This window comes from Dendropsophus ebraccatus, chromosome 6, assembly GCF_027789765.1.
Source record: "Dendropsophus ebraccatus isolate aDenEbr1 chromosome 6, aDenEbr1.pat, whole genome shotgun sequence".
Classification (NCBI taxonomy): domain Eukaryota; kingdom Metazoa; phylum Chordata; class Amphibia; order Anura; family Hylidae; genus Dendropsophus; species Dendropsophus ebraccatus.
Genome location: NC_091459.1, coordinates 87,258,184 through 87,277,263, shown reverse-complemented (window position 1 = coordinate 87,277,263; position 19,080 = coordinate 87,258,184). Strand labels below are relative to the sequence as shown.

Here is a 19,080-nt window from a genome sequence, read left to right as displayed (position 1 = left end):
CTGGTTGTGGAGCGCATGCGCACTTCATAACCAGCCAGGACACGGAAGAGGAAGGAGCTCCAGGAGCAGGTGAGTATATGGGGTAGGGGAGGGTGACTCGGGGACGGGGGTGACTGGGGGGGTGGGGGGCGACTTGGGGGGTGGGGGGACATCACTTTTTATCCCCTGTCACCAATCATTCATGGTGACAGGGGATAAAAAGTGCCGGCGGCACATGGCACAAGCGATCAGCGGTATATAGTATATACCGCTGATCGCTTGTACCGGGACCCCACAGGGTCATTCATTTTTCTTTTTTGATCACTGTGAACAGACATTAGTCTGTTCACAGTGATCGCGGCGGCCATCTTGGATCCGATGGCCGCCGCGGGAGGGGGGGTTAGTGACTGGGGCAGTAGGGGGCTGATCTGGGGTCTGATTTTTACTTATTTCATCTCCCCCCACCGTGGATTCACGGTGGGGGGAGATGAAATACAGCGGCGGCATCGGCCCATTAGTGACCGCCGTTTCGGCGGTCACTAAGGGGTTAATGGGGGTCAGCTGCGGAATCGCAGCTGATCCTCATTATCTCCGGTGCTGTACACAGATGAGAGCGGGATCGCTGTTCTCATCACAAAGCCCCTGTCAGTCAGGAACGTATATGTACATTCCTACTGCACGGGGCATGTGCAATAGGAACGTATATATACAGATGGCTGACGTGAAGGGGTTAAAATTTTTATCCTGCTACATAACCCACTTACACTTTAGCTTATGGACAGATGACCCATGCTGGAATAGGGGAAATACATTTCACCAGTATTGTACTTCAAACAGCGAATCCTCCTTTTCAGTCCAGATACTGCATAGAATCTTACTACATATTCTAGAACAGACGTGTCAAACTCAGGCCCTCCAGCTGTTTTAAAACTACAATTCCCATCATGCCTGGACAGCCAAAGATAAAGCTTAGGCTGTCCAGGCATGATGGGACTTGTAGTTTGTCAACACCTGGAGGGCCTGAGTTTCACATCCCTGTTCTAGAATATGGTTTCTTAAACGTTTTCTACACAAGCCTCACCACCTAATCTGTGTTGAAGCTGGGGAGCCACTGACAAACACATACTACCTTGCAGTGCCAAATACTGATGTGCAGCATCCATATTATTCCCAACCACTCCAAATATACCACCAGAAAGTGCACATAATAAACGTTTCCATAGCATCAATGATCCCAATCAGCACCTCTTTTAATAGCATCACTGACCCCCTCAGCACTTCTAACAGAACCACACAGGGCACATAATATCTCTAACAGTAACAAACCAACACTGCAGTGTAGCAATAAATAGATTTCCACCAGCACCACACCAATACCACACTGGAGCAGTCATGGAGCAGGACCTTCTCTAACAGGAGCACTGACACCTTTAGCACCTCTTCTAATAGTAATACTGACAACCTTAGTATCTCTTCTAATAGCAGCACTGACACCTTCAGCACCTCTGCTAATAGCAATACTGACCCCCCTTGGCACCTCTTACAGTGGCAGTACTGACCCCTCAGCCCTAGAGATGAGCGAATCTTTTGAAAATTCAGTTTGCAATGTTCGCAATTTTTTTTTTAAAGGTTTTATTGAATACGCACAGAAAGAAAACAAGCACCAACGTAAAAACATTGAGAACAAAACCATTCTCAGATCCCTGAGGGCCCTATTCCACCGGTCGATTATCGTTCAGATTATCGTTAAATCGTTCGAATCTAAGCGATAATCGTTCGGTTGAATAGCAGTTAACACAAGAAATCGTTGATCGTTTAATAAGACCTGGACCTATTTTTATCGTTGCTCGTTCGCAAATCGTTCGCATTGAATAAGAAGTCGTTCGTTCGTTCGCAGTAGTGACGAACGCAATAGCGACGACAAGACGACCGCAAGAACGATCATAAGTAAGTATTATCTTTCCATGTAAATGGGTGAACGATTTCAGGTCTTTCGTAATAGCGGTCGTTTGGATCGTTTATCGTTAACGATTGTGCAAACGATAATCGTCCCGTGGAATAGGGCCCTGAGAATTAGATGTTCGCAATTTTTTCCCGCAAAATTTGCGAACTTCACAAACCAGACTTAACAAATTTATACTTACCTGTCCGCACTCCCCCGATGTCCGCTTCCGACAGAGATTGGCTGAGCCCACTTAGCCAATCACTGCCCGGGATGCTGTCCTCCAGGGCTGTGGAGTCGTGGAGTCGGAGCTAGTTTTGGCTGGAGTCGGAGCTAGCTTTGGCTGGAGTCGGAGTCAGAAAAAAATGTACCGACTCGGGGGGATATATCAGTAATAGGACAGTAATAGGACACTGGCCCTATTAGATAAGCGTGGTTGGGGAATATATCAGTAATAGGACACTGGCCCTATTACATAAGGGTGGTCGGGGAATATATCAGTAATAGGACACTGGCCCTATTACATAAGGGTGGTCGGGGAATATATCAGTAATAGGACACTTGCCCTATTACATAAGGGTGGTCGGGAAATATATCAGTAATAGGACACTGGCCCTATTAGATAAGGGGGGGTCGGGGAATATATTAGTAATAGGACACTGGCCCTATTACATAAGGGTGGTCGGGGAATATATTAGTAATAGGACACTGGCCCTATTACATAAGGGGGGGGGGGGTCATGGAAAAGTTGTTGGTCACTATTTGGCAGTTTGTTTCTGAGCTGGAAGAGTCCATTGTGTGGGGGGAGATCTGTGCTGTTCTCTTCCTGGATGCTGGATGACTGTATATGAGCAGCAGTGTAATATGAAGATATCCTGTGTAATATAGAGGAGAAGAAGACATAAGTAGTATAGCAGTAACCTCTGTCCTCAGTGTTGTGTTTTCTCTCTGGGATAATATTGTGTGTCTTTCTTCAGTGTTCTATGGCTGCAGCTGTGTGTATGTGCGTGCTATGGCTGCAGTAGGCTGTGTGTGTGCTATGACTGCAGCAGGCTGTGTGTGTGTGTGTGTGTGTGAGTGCTATGGCTGCAGCAGGCTGTGTGCATGTGTGCTATGGCTGCAGCAAGCTCTGTGTGTTTGTGTGTGCACACTATGGCTGCAGCAGGCTGTGTGTATGTGTGCTAAGGCCGCAGCAGGCTGTGTGTGTGTGTGTGGTGTGTGCTATGGCTGCAGCAAGCTGTGTGTGTGCTAAGGCTGCAGCAGGCTGTGTGTGTGTATGTTATGGCTGCAGCAGGCTGTGTGTGTGTGTGTGCGTGCTATTGCGTGCCCCCACAGTGACCTTCTATATCACTGTGTGAACCTCTGTATATCACTATGGCTGACCCCCTGTATATCACTATGTGTGACCCCCTGTATATCACTATGGCTGACCTCTATATCACAGGTATCTGGCATTGTTAGCAGTGTTTCTTTTTGTATGGTGAATATTTAGTTAGAAACATAGAAGACTGTCAGCAGGAAAAGACCACCTGCTCCATCTAGTCCAGTTCTGAGTTGTTCAGGACATGGAGGCTGGAGACTGGCTGCATCCACTGCACACACATGATAAACGGCTTTATATACAGTATTCCTTATTCCCTCAGAAATCATGTAGGACATTAGGGAGAAGCTGCTGAGCCAGTGTGATAAATAACTCCCCTGGTATATGACCGGCCATTTATGAAGGAGCAGGAGTCGGAGTCGGTCTTGAGAAAATTCAGGAGATGGAGTCGGAGCTGCGGCTTACCGACTCCACAGCCCTGCTGTCCCCTCTCAGTCAATGAGTGATTGGCTAAGTGGGCTGTCACTCTCCGCTCAGCCAATCAATGACTGACTGAGAAGGGACAGTGCCATGGCCAGTGATTGCCTGACCACAAGAGTTAAAGCCTGCTCAGCCAATCACTGGCCGCGGCACTGTCCCTTAGTCAGTGATTGCCTGAACAGGCTGAAGGCGACTGAAGACACAGAAAAGGACATTAGGGGAGCACAACCAGGCGAGCAAACCATTTTTTTTACTTTATTTTGTTAACAAGTTTAGCAAAAAATGTGCTTTGCTCATCTCTCTACTCAGCACCTTTTGCAGCACTGCCATATGTGGCAGTGGAGAGCACAGGGATATCTCATTGGGAGTAGGTTAATCTGCTTGCTCAAGAGTATACAGGAGTAGACTTTACATCAGGTCCCTCACCAATGCACGGCTGCCATTATCAGGCACCTCACCAGACAGTCACAAAGCGCACTTTGCAGTTTGAGAAGAGCTGCTCTAGGAAGCACATGCAACAGCAGCTTTGCTGATTATCTAATTAACTGACCATTCTTTACATGAAACTATTACTATAGATTTAAAACTATAGCCACAGGTGTATAAAATCCCACATCTACCCAACCAGTCTATCTTTACAAAGAATGGTTCATTCTAAAGAGCTAAATGAATTTCAGCATAAAGGGTATGTCCACGCTACGGAATCCACAGCCGCGAGCGGGGGCAAGCTTCAGAATCCGCGGCGAGTGATCCGCCGGGATTCTGTAGTGTGGACTTACTCAAAGAGTGGAAGTGTTTAGAAACCACACCAACTTAGCCATGAAGTGGAGATCATGTGAAGTTATGGATTGCTGGGTTGTGGATTGCTGAGTTGTGGATTGCTAAGGCGCACAATCCAAAAAGTCACAACGACTCATTCCAAACTTCAAATGTGGGAATAAAATCAGCGCAAACACTGTTCTGGCAAACACTTACAGCATGGGTTTCCATGATCAAGCAGCTGCATGCAAGTTATATATAACCAAGCACAATGGCAAGCATTGGTTGCATTGTAAAGCATGCCGCCACTGTATAAAGATCAGTGATCAGCTAATAAACCAGCAAACGCTCATTCACTGGCTGATTGAATTTTTTTTGCAGCCCAATAAATGCATTGTACAGGTGATGTACAGCTGGCAACCATGCATTAAACATTGATGCATTTTTTGGCTATGCATAACCTACTTACTGATATTGTCACTTGAGCTATGGGGTGGAATATAAAAGTAACAAAAGAAGTTTGCAAGATCTTAAAGATCTTATGCCATGTTCCCTGTACTTCCAATGTTCTCATCCCATCTTCCACATAGAGCTCACTGCCTCCTCCAGGCAATTTACAGAATCTCACTCTTTTTCACCCAATTTCAAAATGCTAAATAAAAATAATAACAATCATTGTTGTTATAAATGATGCATCGATACTGAAAACGGAGCAGATAGTGCAGTATGAATTCAAGCCACATGGAACTTTTTACCTCCCAGTCCAGAAAATCGCCTACATCCTCAAAGTTGGTGAGCAGAGACACGGAGCAAGACAGCTTGGGCAGCTCCTCACGGGTTAGAGGAGGGAAGCGGCTGTCCTTAAGGGCACTGTAGGTTGACAGGAATATATGTTTTTTATTTTAAATAATACAAGGTATATTGGAAGGCAAAATGTGCATAACACAAGTCACCATTCACTTCTTAAAGTGACCTGTCACATTGGTCATTTTTTGTTGTTTGCCTGCAGCATATAATGAGCAGGAGGAGGCGGGAAGATTGATATATATCTTTGTGAGGAAAAATTACCTGATTCTGTACCTGATTCTGGGTACAGTGGGCAGTGTCACTTATTGCTCCAGAGAGGTTTTAATTTTTTTTTTACTTATATATATATATATATATATATATATATATATATATGTGTGTTTTAATAAAGTTTTATTAGTTTGTAAAATAAAAAATAGAATGTCTAATATTTTATTTATCTACTATTATACATTGAGTGGCAGTGGTAAGGGTCAATAGAGTCACTCTGCTGCCACCAATATTCCTGTTGGGAACTGGAGGGCTATCCAAGCCCTGGTCTATGCTGAATGCTCAAAATGCTGAATCCAGTGCTACGGATACAGTACACAAGGAGACCGGCCTGCCCTGCAGGGGCTGCTAATCACTCAACGCTACTGGCAGCCAGTCTCCCTCCCTCATGTACTGTATAGAATATACAGTACGTGGTGGTGGGGCTCTCTTTTAGTGGCAATGTGTTGGCGGCAGTGCTGGATCACAGCGGGGGAGCAGGGACCCGGACTTGGACAGCACCACAGTTCTCAAGAAAAACGTTGTTGACAGCAGAGAGTCCTTTGTCAATGCTACTGCTGCCACTACACTTATAATAGTAGATTAATTTAAAAAAAATGTTAATTTTAATGAATTTACAGTGGTACTTTGGTTTAAGAGTAACTTGGTTTAAGAGCTCACAGTTTTTCAAAATTGTGACTTGGTTTAAGAGCATTGTTTTGGTTTAAGAGCTCCCTGTACTGGGTGGGAGGGGAAGTGGGGGAGGGGCATGGTCTGCATAGCGGGGTCTACAGCCCTGTACTCTGACCCAGGAAGTCTCCCTCACCTTTCAAATCATGGCAGATCCATTTCAGGCTGGGGCTTACATCATGGGACAGGACTGTGGCAGTAATCTCTTCATAGCTGTAACCTCTCTCTCCCCGGACAGAGAGTGCTACTATACTGTGCCCACATCTGTCCTGCTCATTCCTTCATATTTCCTGCAGTCTCTGTCCACCCTTGTGTTTCCATCCTCTCCATTACTGTACAGTAACTTATAATATCACATATTCTGCTGTTTCTGAATGTTTGTTTCATTAGTTTTACATGTTATTCAGAATAATAAATCATTATTTTTGGGGTGTGGAACCAATTGTCTGCATTTCTATGATTTCTTATGGGAAATTTTGCTTTGGTTTAAGAGTGGATTTGGATTATAAGCACGGCCCCGGAACGAATTATGCTCGTAATCCAAGGCACTACTGTATATTATAAAGTAATATAACTTTATTAAAGCAATGTATAAAAAATGATCACTTCAATCACTGAGTGTGATCACCCTCTGGACTCTTTAGCTCAGGATAAGCAGAGATTTACATCTAGAATGTACATGGTATACTGAATCTTTTCTCACAAGGTTTTATGTCAATCTGTTCACCATCTCTTGCTCTGTGACATGCTGCTGGCAGATCAGACTACATGTTCAATGTGACAAGTTTGCTTTAATAGTTCACCCAGTGCATATCAGTCAGTACATCCACTGTCCACATGCCCACACAACAGTCATAGGAAATAACCCTGGAAAGAGAAGTACGACAAGTTGTCTGAGAAAACAAATACATCCAGAAAGGTGTCTGCTACAAAACTTAATCTTATTCCTACAATCTTTAAAAAAAACATAATTTTCAAACCATCTGAAATATAAAAAAAAAATTGGCCTTGTGTAGCTTCTATGTAGACATGTGTCTCAATATTCATATTTTTCCTCTTCCACCTGCCTTCTATTTTTTGCTAACTTACAGTACAGACCAAAAGTTTGGACACACCTTGTCATTCAAAGAGTTTTCTGTATTTTTATGACTATGAAAATTGTAGATTCACACTGAAGGCATCAAAACTATGAATGAACACATGTGGAATTACTGTATACACTTAACAAAAAAGTGTGAAACAAATGAAAATACAGCATGTCTTATATTCTAGGTTCTTCAAAGTAGCTTTTATTACTGCTTAGCACACTCTTGGCATTATCTTTATGGTCTTCCAACAGTCTTGAAGGAGTTCCCAGAGATGCTTAGCACTTGTTGGCCCTTTTGCCTTCACTCTGCGGTCCAGCTCACCCCAAATCATCACCAGGTCATCTGGCATAGCACCCCATCACTCTTCTACTTGTTTTAATAGCCCTTACACAGGCTGGAGGTGTGTTTGGCTAGGTTCACGCGACGTTCTTTTTAAGTAAAGAACGGACGCTAATTGCAATTGCCTCAGCGTTCGTTCTTTACTGCAGGGGCGGCATTGCATTGAAGTCAATGCAATGCCGCCTGCTGTGTTCTCACATCGTTATTCTAACACCAGATCTTTAGAACAGGCTTTAGGAAAATGTACCTGTCAATTATTTCCGGACGCTGTTCAATGAAGAGCGTCCGGAAACATCAGCTGTTCACACAACGTAATGTGCAGCGCGCCCGCACATTGCATTGGAGTGAATGGATAATTGATTTGCGGGCACAGCCACCGGTGCCCGCAAATCAATTGTGAAAGAAGAGCGTGCCTGCAGCTGATACGGAGGTATCGGCTGCAGGAATGGGCTGAGTGCAGCCCAGCGGCCGGCTGTTTAACAGAGTCCGTTGCTATGCAACGGACGCTGTTAAATGTTGTGTGAACCTAGCCTTTGGGGTTATTTTCCTGTTAAAAAATAAATGATGATCCAACTAAAGACAAACCGGATGGAATAGCATGCCGCTGCTATCTACAATTTTCATAGTCATGAAAATACAGAAAACTCTTTGAATGAGAAAGTGCGTCCAAACTTTTGGTCTGTACTGTACATACTCTATGTATGTTAGCAGAAAGTTGGGAAGGGATAGAAAAAAAAACTATGACTGTAGATGCTCATCTGCCATAAAAGAGACACAGAGGTCTTGATCGCAGCAGCCAATGCAAATCTTTAGGATATCTATGTATTTATGTATTTCAGATGCAATGGTGAAATAGAAAAGGTTGTTTGCAAAGAACATTCCCCACTATAATAAACCACATACATGAGAATACAAGTCAAACTTATTAAAAATTAGTCAGGAGGAAACAAGAGAAAGGGCGGACATGATAGAAACCTTTAAATATGTTAAAGAAATAAATAAGGTTCCAGAGGGAAGTGTTTTTAGAAAAAAAAACTGAGCTCAAGAACAAGCAGCACAGTGAGAGGTTAGTTGGGGTAAAGATCAGAAGCAACGTGAGAAAATATTATTTTACTGAAAGAGTAGTAGATACTTGGAACAAACTTCCAGCAGATGTGGTTGGTAAATCTACAATAACTGAATGAACACATGTCTGGGACAAACATTCAGTGTATCTATCCTAAGATAAATAAGAAAGGAAATACTAAAAGGGCAGACTAGATGGACCCAGTGGTCTTTTTCTGCCGACAATCTATGAGGGAGATTTATCAAACATGGTGTAAAGTGACACTGGCTCAGTTGCCCCTAGCAACCAATCAGATTCCACTTTTCATTTTCCAAAGAGTCTGTGAGGAATGAAAGGTGGAATCTGATTGGTTGCTAGGGGCAACAGAGCCAGTTTCACTGTACACCATGTTTGATAAATGTCCCCCTATGTTTCTAAAAGTCTTTTAATATTTTACTTCATGTATTTCCAAGTTGTCTGCCTTCTACACTCATTGGCAGAAAAGGATTAGTTGAAATTGAGTAAAACTTTTTATATGTGTGAATGAAATGATAATATATGTAAGTGATTACAATATACGAGTTATAGGATAAGTTTATTGTGGAAAACTGTATGATTGTGAAGTGGGCTGCTTATAGCCTGGATACAAGACACATTTGCCCTCAGATGTTACAGCTGGGCCCATCGATCCAAAGTTGGCATACCAGCTGGTCTCATAAATGTTCGATTGGCAATATATTTTGGCAACTGGGCAGGCCAAGTGTGACAAACTGGCAGAGACATTCCTTGCAAACCATTGATGTGTATGGGTGACCATTATCCTGCTAAAAAATACTAGTTGGAAACCCTGACATAAGAAGCAACATACGTGGCTGCATGATAAGCTGTACATATCACTGAGCTGTTAGTGTTACTCCTGTTACTCATCACACCAGCATTTGGGGCTGCTTGTGCTCATTACTGGTGGTCTGTCAGGGCCACCATGTGTGCGTGCGCCCTCACGTTCACAACACTTACTAACAGCTTGATGGACTAGATGGGAGGCAGTTTGTCAAAACAACCGTCCTGCTTCTCTCAATCCACTGATATGTCCCCCTCAATGCCCCTCAACTGGGTAAAATGTTTCCAGGTGCACCCATAGAGACATGTCTAACAGTCAACCATCTCTCACCAAGAGGTACACTACTCAAACATAATTTCAGAGAGCCTCAGAGGGCAGCAGGGGAAGCATTTTTACACCCAATTGTAGTAAGTCTCAGTGTCTAAGCAGATTATCAAATCTATATGCCAATTTTGCAGAAATCCAACACTTCTATCTATGTGCATTAAAGGGGTTATCCAGCGTAAATCTTTTTCTTTCAAATCAACTGGTGGCAGAAAGGTATATAGATTTGTAATTTACTTCTATTAAAAAATCTCAAGTCTTCCCATACTTATTATCTATGGTACTATATGTCCTGCAGGAAGTCCCGTGTTTCCCAAGTCATCTGCGTGTACACAGAGAAGGCAGTCATGTGATAGACAGAAACATTGAGCTGTGACTCTCTGTACTGGCTGGAATTTGTGTTTTTATTTCTGTTTTTTTTCTTTTTTCAATCAGCACAAGACTAAATATCTGCCTTCAGGAGAGTGGACCTGGATTTCTGGTAAGTTCAGCTTTGTTTTATAGCATAATAACAGCAAAAAAATTTATGAATGTAAATTGCAAACTTGCATTATTTTACATCTACTGTTGATATAGAGTTTGAAAGTTTTAACAACAGTGACCGCCATGACTAATTTTTTTCTCAGGGGCCTCCACTAATATAATTTTGGCTCTGGATCTATACCAAAGCCTATGCCAAATAGTGCATATTAAGATCCACCCTAAATGATCATTTTGCTATATAGCTCTAAGAAGCAGTCAAGAACTAAGACAGCACTAAAAAATAATAACACAAACCAAATAAGATAATGGCATGAAGGTATTGCTGAAAGCTGCTCCTCTTCTTTACAAGCTTAGTCAGCAGGTTCATCCCTCTTTTCCCCAGTATTTTTTCTTTAATCGCTAATTGCTCTTATGCAAATCCATTGCTTAAGAGCATTTGGGGCGTTGTCAGCAGGCCCCCAACACCAACCCCCCCCCCAGTCCACTTCCTCCCATCCCGCCCACTATGCATAATCATATATGCATAGTGGGCTCTATGTAATGCGACTGCGCAGGGAAGATGTCCTGTCGGAGACAGGCTGCTTCCTGCGCATGCGCGATTCATCCGGGCCGCCTGACAGTGATAAGAATCCTACAGAGGTCACTCAAGATGTAAGTATAAGTCTATGTTTTATGGGAGTGTTATGGGAGTGTGCATGATGAGTGTGCATGGTGTGGATGATGAGAGTGTGCCTGATGAGTGTGCAAGGTGTGGATGATGAGTGTGTGCATCATGAGTTTGCATGGTGTGGATGATGAGAGTGTGCATGGTATGGATGATGGGAGTGAACATTGTGTGGATCCATCATACACAAAATGCTCACCCCCATCATCCACACTCCCATCATCCACACTATGTACACTCTCATCATGCACACTCCCATCATCCACACTGCCATGATCCACACCATGCACACTCCCATTATCCACACACTCTCAACAGGCACATACTACCACTCATGCGCATTCACACAATTTGCAAAAAAAACAACAATCACTTCAACTACACACATTCACAGACAAACATGGACTTATATTTCCATCTTCAGTGACCTCCCGCAGCCTGGAGGAATTGCGCCTGTGCAGGAAGCAGCCTGTCTCCAAGTGGACATCTTCCCTACGCAGCCACGTTACATAGAGCCCACTATTAGAGATGAGCGAATCTCGAGCATGCTCGAGTCCATCCGAACCCGAACGTTCGGCATTTGATTAGCGGGGGCTGCTGAAGTTGGATAAAGCTCTAAGGCTATGTGGGAAACATGGATATAGTCATTGGCTGTATCCATGTTTACCAGACAACCTTAGAGCTTTATCCAAGTTCAGCAGCCACCGCTCATCATATGCCGATCTGTCGGGTTTGGATGGCCTCGAACCCGAACCCAATTCGCTCATCTCTACCCACTATGCATATATGAATATGCATAGTGGGCGGGATGGGAGGGGGTGGCCTGAGCGGAGTGCAGTGGTGCTCAGGGCTTGCCAGCAACACCCCAAATGCTCTTAAGCAACGGATTTGCATAACGCTCCAAATGCTCCTAAGCAACAGATTTGCATAGGAGCAATTAGCGACTTCAGAAACAATGCGGGGGAGAAGAGGGATGTATTTAACAGCGATCTACCAATAAGGTCCTCTGCTTCTGCGGCATATCAGCAGGTTTTCTGGGAAGAACCTGCTGCTAGTGCCACTTTAAAATGTTTCAAGGTATTCCGTCACCATGAAAATGCTATAAAATCTATTGGCACCATGTTTAAGAGGAGGAGTTGAGTAGATTTATATTTATCTTTGTGAGGAATGATTCAGTATAAATTTGTCATTTATTGATTGAAATTTCTGATCTTTCCATGCTAAGGAGTTCAGTGAGTAATACAGTCCACTCGACTGATGACAATAGAAAGGAAGCAGGAATGTTAATAAATTATACGTTCTACTGCATCTTTTTCTATAAAGTCAATCTGCTCAGCTCTATTTGCTCTATAACATGATGTAGCGATAACATTGCATTTTCATGTTGACAGGTTTCCTTGGCTTTTAGGACCAAGCAAAATCTCAGAGATATAGTAATACCCTCCTTTCTCTATCTCTTAGCACCATAGTATTGGCGCATACAGATGGTTCTTAGAATAAATTTAGCAGGAATATCTCTTTAAAGGGTTACTGTCATGAAATACCTGAGATGTTATAGTGGCATGTCAGAAGATTTGATCAGTATATTTTCCATATTGACCCATATAATAGGGATTTTAGTGCTTGGAACCTAATGATCATGACATGTCATGTTTTTGTAAATGACAGTTACCTTTAAATGAAGCCATATATAAGATACTTGTACACTGTATATATGAGGTTATTATGCACAGTAAATGTTGCTGTTGCCTAAAGTACCTGGTTAAGGTGTATTCCCTGAGTCCTGAGTGTAAGTTCATGGCGGAAAAAGTGCCAATACAGCCACGAAGACGCTTGTCTCGCCCAGCCTTCCATGTGACAAAAAGAGGGCTAGAAAGAAAAAGGATAAGAGTAAACATAACACACAGATATATACACACATACAACTGACTTTGGTGTAGATATACAGTATACTGTATATTTATGATGGGCCATCAGTTTCAGATCTTCTGATACATCTACTAATCAGCTGATTGAACAGGCTGCCTCTTCACTGTATCATGCATAGCTCTGTACACTATGTAGTTATTGTTTCCAGTTCCATTTACATGTATGGGCCACAACACCACGCACATGTACACAGCTATGCTTTCTAAACTTTGAAAAGACAATTGCTGTGGCCCCTTGATTTACTTATCGGTGGTGCTGGCAGGCGTCATATCACCGAAGGACCTTATGTTTTCTCTTTATTTAACATTCTGTAATAGAAATGAGATATATAACTTTACCACTTACTAGGGGTCATTGGTGAAACGTGGCAGACGTGGCTGTGGGAAGCCATGCAGATGACAATAAAGAACATCAAAACAGTAGCAGCCCATTTCAGCTGTCACCACCAACTGCTCCCTTCCGCTTGTGGTCCCATTAGGGCGGGAGAGTGGGGTGAGAGCACCTGGCCCCACCGTCTTGTCCTCGTGGGGTTGGCAGTTATGTGGGACTGGGGGCTGAACACTGCCGGCAGGAGAGGGGCACAGTTTAGGCTTTTTTACTCCACAACAGCCTGAAGATGGCTTATTCTCTGTAGTCGATACGCAGCGTCTCTTCCCCATTCTGTGACACACCCTGCAGATAACAGACAGTATGAAAGGTGAGTATGATACATCCCTATTTTTATTTTTTGGTTGTAGAATGCTGAAATTAAGATTACTTTATGATGATGATACTTTACAATTTTCACACATAACACTTCTAGATTTATCTGACCTACATAAACCTTACTGGCCAATTAGGACTAAATGGTATACAGTATATGGTTTCATTTAAATACAAATGCATCAGAGCTGTCATAGAAGCCATGATACTTAATAGAAGCTATAGGGGCAGATTTATCAAAGGGTGTAAAATTTAGACTGGTGCAAACTGCCCACAGCAACCAATCACAGCTCAGCTTTAGGCAGTGCTGAAAGGAAAGCTGAGCTGTGATTGGCTGCTGTGGGCAGTTTTCACCAATCTAAATTTTACACCCTTTGATAAATCTCCCCCATAGAGTTTATAGAAATCATTATATATTCATCTGCCAAATATCAGCTTTGGGGCTCTCAGAACCTTAGAACCCCCCCCCCCCCCCCCCGAAAACTACAGCCAAGCCTCGGATCTAAGACCTTTTGAAGAAGGAACAAAATTCTGGACAGGAAAAAAGCAGCACCAGCAGAGAAATCCAAGATGAATGGTAAATCCGAGATTAGCATGGTTTTCAAGCTGTAATGGTCCTAATGACACATTTAGCTAGGTCATCAATGCAGCGACCCTAAATGCCGCTCCCATTGTTAAATCTGGATTTGGCACCCTTCTGTTAAGGATGTCATGATGCTATTTTGTGAAGCCATCACATGATTCTGATGACCTTCTAAAGCATATATTGTTTAAATTCCTTAAAGTTTACACAAGTAACTTTTTGTACCTCAGCCAATTAAATATTAATACCAGCCTCAGTGGAAGAACGCCTGCCCCAGGATATAAATACTGCTTGCCATTTTGGAATAAATAAGATCTACTTTGACAAAGCAACATGTCTTGTTTTAATTTGTAATTGGAACAGACGGACAGACAGACAGTAAATCGCACATAGTTTCAGAATGTTGATCAGAACTGCCACCATCTCTGGTGACTCCATGTCCTGTAATGTCGGAGTTTGGAAAACTCCCCCCCTCCCCCCCAGGCCTGAAGGCAGGTGTCTATTGTATCAATTTATAGTCAAGTAGGAGGAACGATTTGCCATGAGAGGTGGTTAGAGAGGAAAACTGGGTACATTAGGTGCACATTCTAAGAGGGAAAGGAACAACTTTTTTTTTTAATAAGTGTAATTTCCTTTGCGTGATCTCACAGAGAAACAGGATCTCAGATGACAAACATAAAATCCAATAATACATAATATTCAATAACCAAATATTTACACATTTCTGCTAGGACTTCACTTTGTAACCAAACATAGAGAACAATTAACCTGTTGCTCATTTACGCAGAAATTACAGTTAAAGGAGACCTGTCAACCCCCCCGTTCCGGGGTGACAGGCTCCTGACCCCCAGTTAGATCCCCTTATACGTACCTCATCCCATCGAGTCCCGCTGCCGGAGCCGGTCCCGGGACAGAGATATCCCTGTCAGAAGCCGGCGCGCGCGCTCTGGAGAGAGGTCTGGCGTCCATAGAGAATAAATGGAGCCGGACTCATCTCTGCAGTGTGCGCACGGCTCCATTCATTCTCTATGGATGCCGGACCTCTCTCCAGAGTGCGCGCGCCGGCTTCTGACCGGGATATCTCTGTCCCAGGACCGGCTCTGGCAGCAGGACTCGTTGGGATGAGGTACGTATAAGGGGATCTAACTGGGGATCGGGAGCCTGTCACCCCGGCACTGGGGGTGACAGGTCCTCTTTATATTTCCTCAGATTCAACTCAGTTTTCACACTCCTTGCACAACATATTCTTACCTGTGAGGCAACCCTTTAAAGGAAATCTCAGATGCAAAATAGCAACACCACCACCATGGAAGAAAGGAGAGAGTTATCAACCAATCACAGTTCAGCATTAATATATTGAGTTCTGGTAAAATAATATCTGACCTGTGATAGGTTGCAATGTGCAACAAAGGACATTCGTAAAGCGTAACTGTCATGTTTTTTTTATTGCAGAAATCAGTAGTATAAGCGATTTTAAGAAACTCTGTAATAGGTTTTATCAGCCAAAAAAGCCTCCTTCTGTACTCAAGAAGCAATCTCCCAGCCTCCCCCCTGACTTCTTATCTGTTCAGTATCAGGCAAATACGTCTTCATTACAGAGAAGCCAGTGAAGACGGGCTCTGCTCTTTCCATTCTATCCTTATGAAGGGGAGAGGGGCCGAGGGAGATGAGGCAGCAGGAAGAGGTGACATGAAGGTCAGCTGTTTGTAGACTGTCTGGGCACCTAAAACGCAGGATTCTGGGGTCAGAAAGGTCAGTGCTTATCTATGAACTTACTGAGAGAAGATTGCTTTTTCAGTCCAGAAGGAAACTCTTTTAGTACATAAAACCTATTGCAGAGTTTCTTAAAATCGCTTGTACTGTTAATATTTAATGTTTTAAAAAAAAATTACCCTGAAATGACAGTTACGCTTTAAATCCCCCACTTTATTTTCCAAGATTTGTTGCAAAGACAAAGTGTAATCTATTAGCTCTACATCATGCTTAGAGCTGCAGACATGGGCAGATAGCTGATGGGGGAGGCATGCATGCTGCAGCTCAGCCTCTATGATTCTTAAAGGGGTTATCCAGTGCTACAAAAACATGGCCACTTTCTTTCAGAGACAACACGACTCTTGTCTCCAGTTCAGGTGCAGTTTGCATGTAAGCTCCATTCACTTCAATGGAACTGAGCAGCAAAACCCCTCCCAAACTGGTGACAAGAGTGGGGCTGTCTCTGGAAGAAAGTGGCCATGTTTTTGCAGTGCTGGATAACCCATTTAAGCTTAGAAGTAAAGTGTAATTTTGTACATATGAAAGAGTTGTTTAAATACAAAATGTTGTTAAAAATGTATGACAAGAATATACAATATACATGAACTAAAAAAGTTATAGTAAGTTGATAATCTATAATGTGTCTAAGAAAGGAGAAAAGAAACTTTAAGGGGAGGATTTATCAAGACCAGCGTACCTCTACATTGGTCTTACTTAAATCTCTACATATCTATATTATAAAATAATCTTAAAATGTATATAGTATATAGCATCGATACATGACAATAGCAGATCCCTGTGGAATGACCTCTTCAGAGGTCACAGAGTATGCTCAATAATTAGAGACGAGCGAACCTTGAGCATGCTCGAGTCCATCCGAACCCGAACTTTCGGCATTTAATTAGCGGTGGCTGCTGAACTTGGATAAAGCCCTAAGGCTATGTGGAAAACATGGATATAGTTATTGGCTGTATCCATGTTTTCCAGACAACCTTAAAGCTTTATCCAAGTTCAGCAGCTGCCACTAATCAAATGCCGAACCCGGTTCGCTCATCTCTATCAATAATGTTTCACATTCATGTCAAAGGGACAGACTCTTGTCTATTGTCATCTATATCCATGAGACTTGCTGTAAAGCATGTCATTAAATGTTGTTCAGGCAAGATATCTGCCCCATAACGATGTACAGAATGTGCATATATAACGATTCACATTAGGACATGTCCTATTTTTTCACAGTGCCAATCGCAGTGGGGGTCGTGGCACGGATCATGTTGATGGCTGCATTCATTAGAATGGTTTCTAATTAGAGATGAGCGAACCGGGTTCGGGTTCGAGTCGACCTGAACCCGAACGTTCGGTATTTGATTAGCTGGGGCTGCTGAACTTGGATAAAGCTCTAAGGTTGTCTGGAAAACATGGATACAGCCAATGACTATATCCATGTTTTCCACATAGCCTTAGGGCTTTATCCAACTTCAGCAGCCACCGCTAATCAAATACTGAACGTTCGGGTTCGAATCGACTCCAGCATGCTCCAGGTTCGCCCATCTCTATTCCTAATGGATCCGCGACCACGGACAATTTTACAGGATGTGTGAATGGAGCCTTAGATGTGAGGCCACAGAGAAGGATATTGCCAGATGGGAGATAGAAAAACACTTTAAAAAATATGTCACCAACCCATAGTGTTTGTAGTGTGTTTTATATTTCAGATTAAATCTGGCTGCAGCATTTCTTGAAGAAATTGAAAAAAAACCAGCTGGAAAAAAATTACCTAGATATATGAAATTTTTATGATTAAATATATGCAGGAAATAACACTTACATAAACCATGGGTGGACAAAAACACAAAATCCAGTATACATCTGTAATAGATGGGGATGGGGGCTCTCATGACACCCATATGGCTCAATAAAGCGTATGGTAATTGGTCTCCCTGTCAGCAGACCACCCCTTCATACTATATATGCAAAACAACCAATGCTGCGTTTACACGCAATAATGATTGCAAATTTTCGCAATAACGCATTTGAGCGAAAACCGTTCCGTGTAAACACAGCAAACAATCAAGCCAAGAGCAATAAATCGTTCATTTTGATCTTTCAACATGTTCTCAAACCGTCGTCCGTCATTCGCTAAAAATTCGCAGATCGTTTCGTGTAAACAGTCTTTCAAAGACTCACCCTATGTGAAAGATGGGCTTAGGCGATCTTAATAACGATCGCAATAACAATTTTTCTTACGAATTTTCTAACAATTTTTCTAACTATTTATTAGTCTAATCGTTATCGTTTATTAGTCTAATCATTATAAAAACCAAATCGCAGCTTTAAAAACGTTAAACGATGGATTGGGCGAATTATCGCTCCGTGTTAATGCAGCATAAGACTACAAAATTCCGACCAATGAATTGGGTTTCCATGATCACTTTGTTATCATCATGACCTGCAAATCATTGTCAGCCCTGCTGCTGCTGCATCTATGTCCAGGGAGGTATGGAGCAATGCCATGTGTCAGCACATAGTCCATTCCCCACAATGAGCACACATACAGCTGCCTGTCACCAGGGTGGCAGTCCTCATTAGTGATTATGGCTCATCTACATCTGCTATAGATGCATAATGTCTGCCTGGGAGCCTGCTGTCATTTGCTAATGTCTAAGATATACAAGATCTCACCCGCTCTACCCAACGCTGGCTCCAGTTCCGGTTTTCCTCCAGCCCCCAGGCCGGACTCTGCCATCCGCAGCCGAACCGAACCGGCCGGTAGATGCTAGATCCTAGTGGGTTAAAGGACCTTTGATGATGTCATGAGCAGGTGACCGGTCACATGTCTAGGAGGAGTCAGTCCTGAGGCTGTTCTTGATTACGTGAAATGTCAGAATGTGAATAGAGAGAAGAGCGTCCTGATCATCAGGCGGAATGTTATCATGCTGGGAGGGACAATGCTGGGAATGTCAGATGCCTGCAGCAGAACTGTATGTGGCTGTATCTGTGTAATGTGCATGCAGCAGAACTGTATGTGGCTGTATCTGTGTAATGTGCATGCAGCAGAACTGTATGTGGCTGTATCTGTGTAATGTGCATGCAGCAGAGCTGT

General features: G+C 43.0%; 1 protein-coding gene across 1 annotated transcript in view; it reads right to left on the bottom strand.

The window, feature by feature from the left end:
• Positions 1-18,794, bottom strand: part of AMMECR1L (AMMECR1 like) — a 32,263-nt gene extending 13,469 nt beyond the window's left edge. The window contains exons 1-4 of the mRNA XM_069975343.1: positions 18,660-18,794; positions 13,286-13,612; positions 12,770-12,880; positions 5,237-5,351 (exon numbers count right to left, since the gene is read on the bottom strand). Coding sequence (XP_069831444.1) covers positions 5,237-5,351; positions 12,770-12,880; positions 13,286-13,599 — 540 coding nt within the window. The 5' untranslated portion in view covers positions 13,600-13,612; positions 18,660-18,794. The remainder of the gene's footprint in view (positions 1-5,236; positions 5,352-12,769; positions 12,881-13,285; positions 13,613-18,659) is intronic.
• Positions 18,795-19,080: the final 286 nt, after the last annotated feature.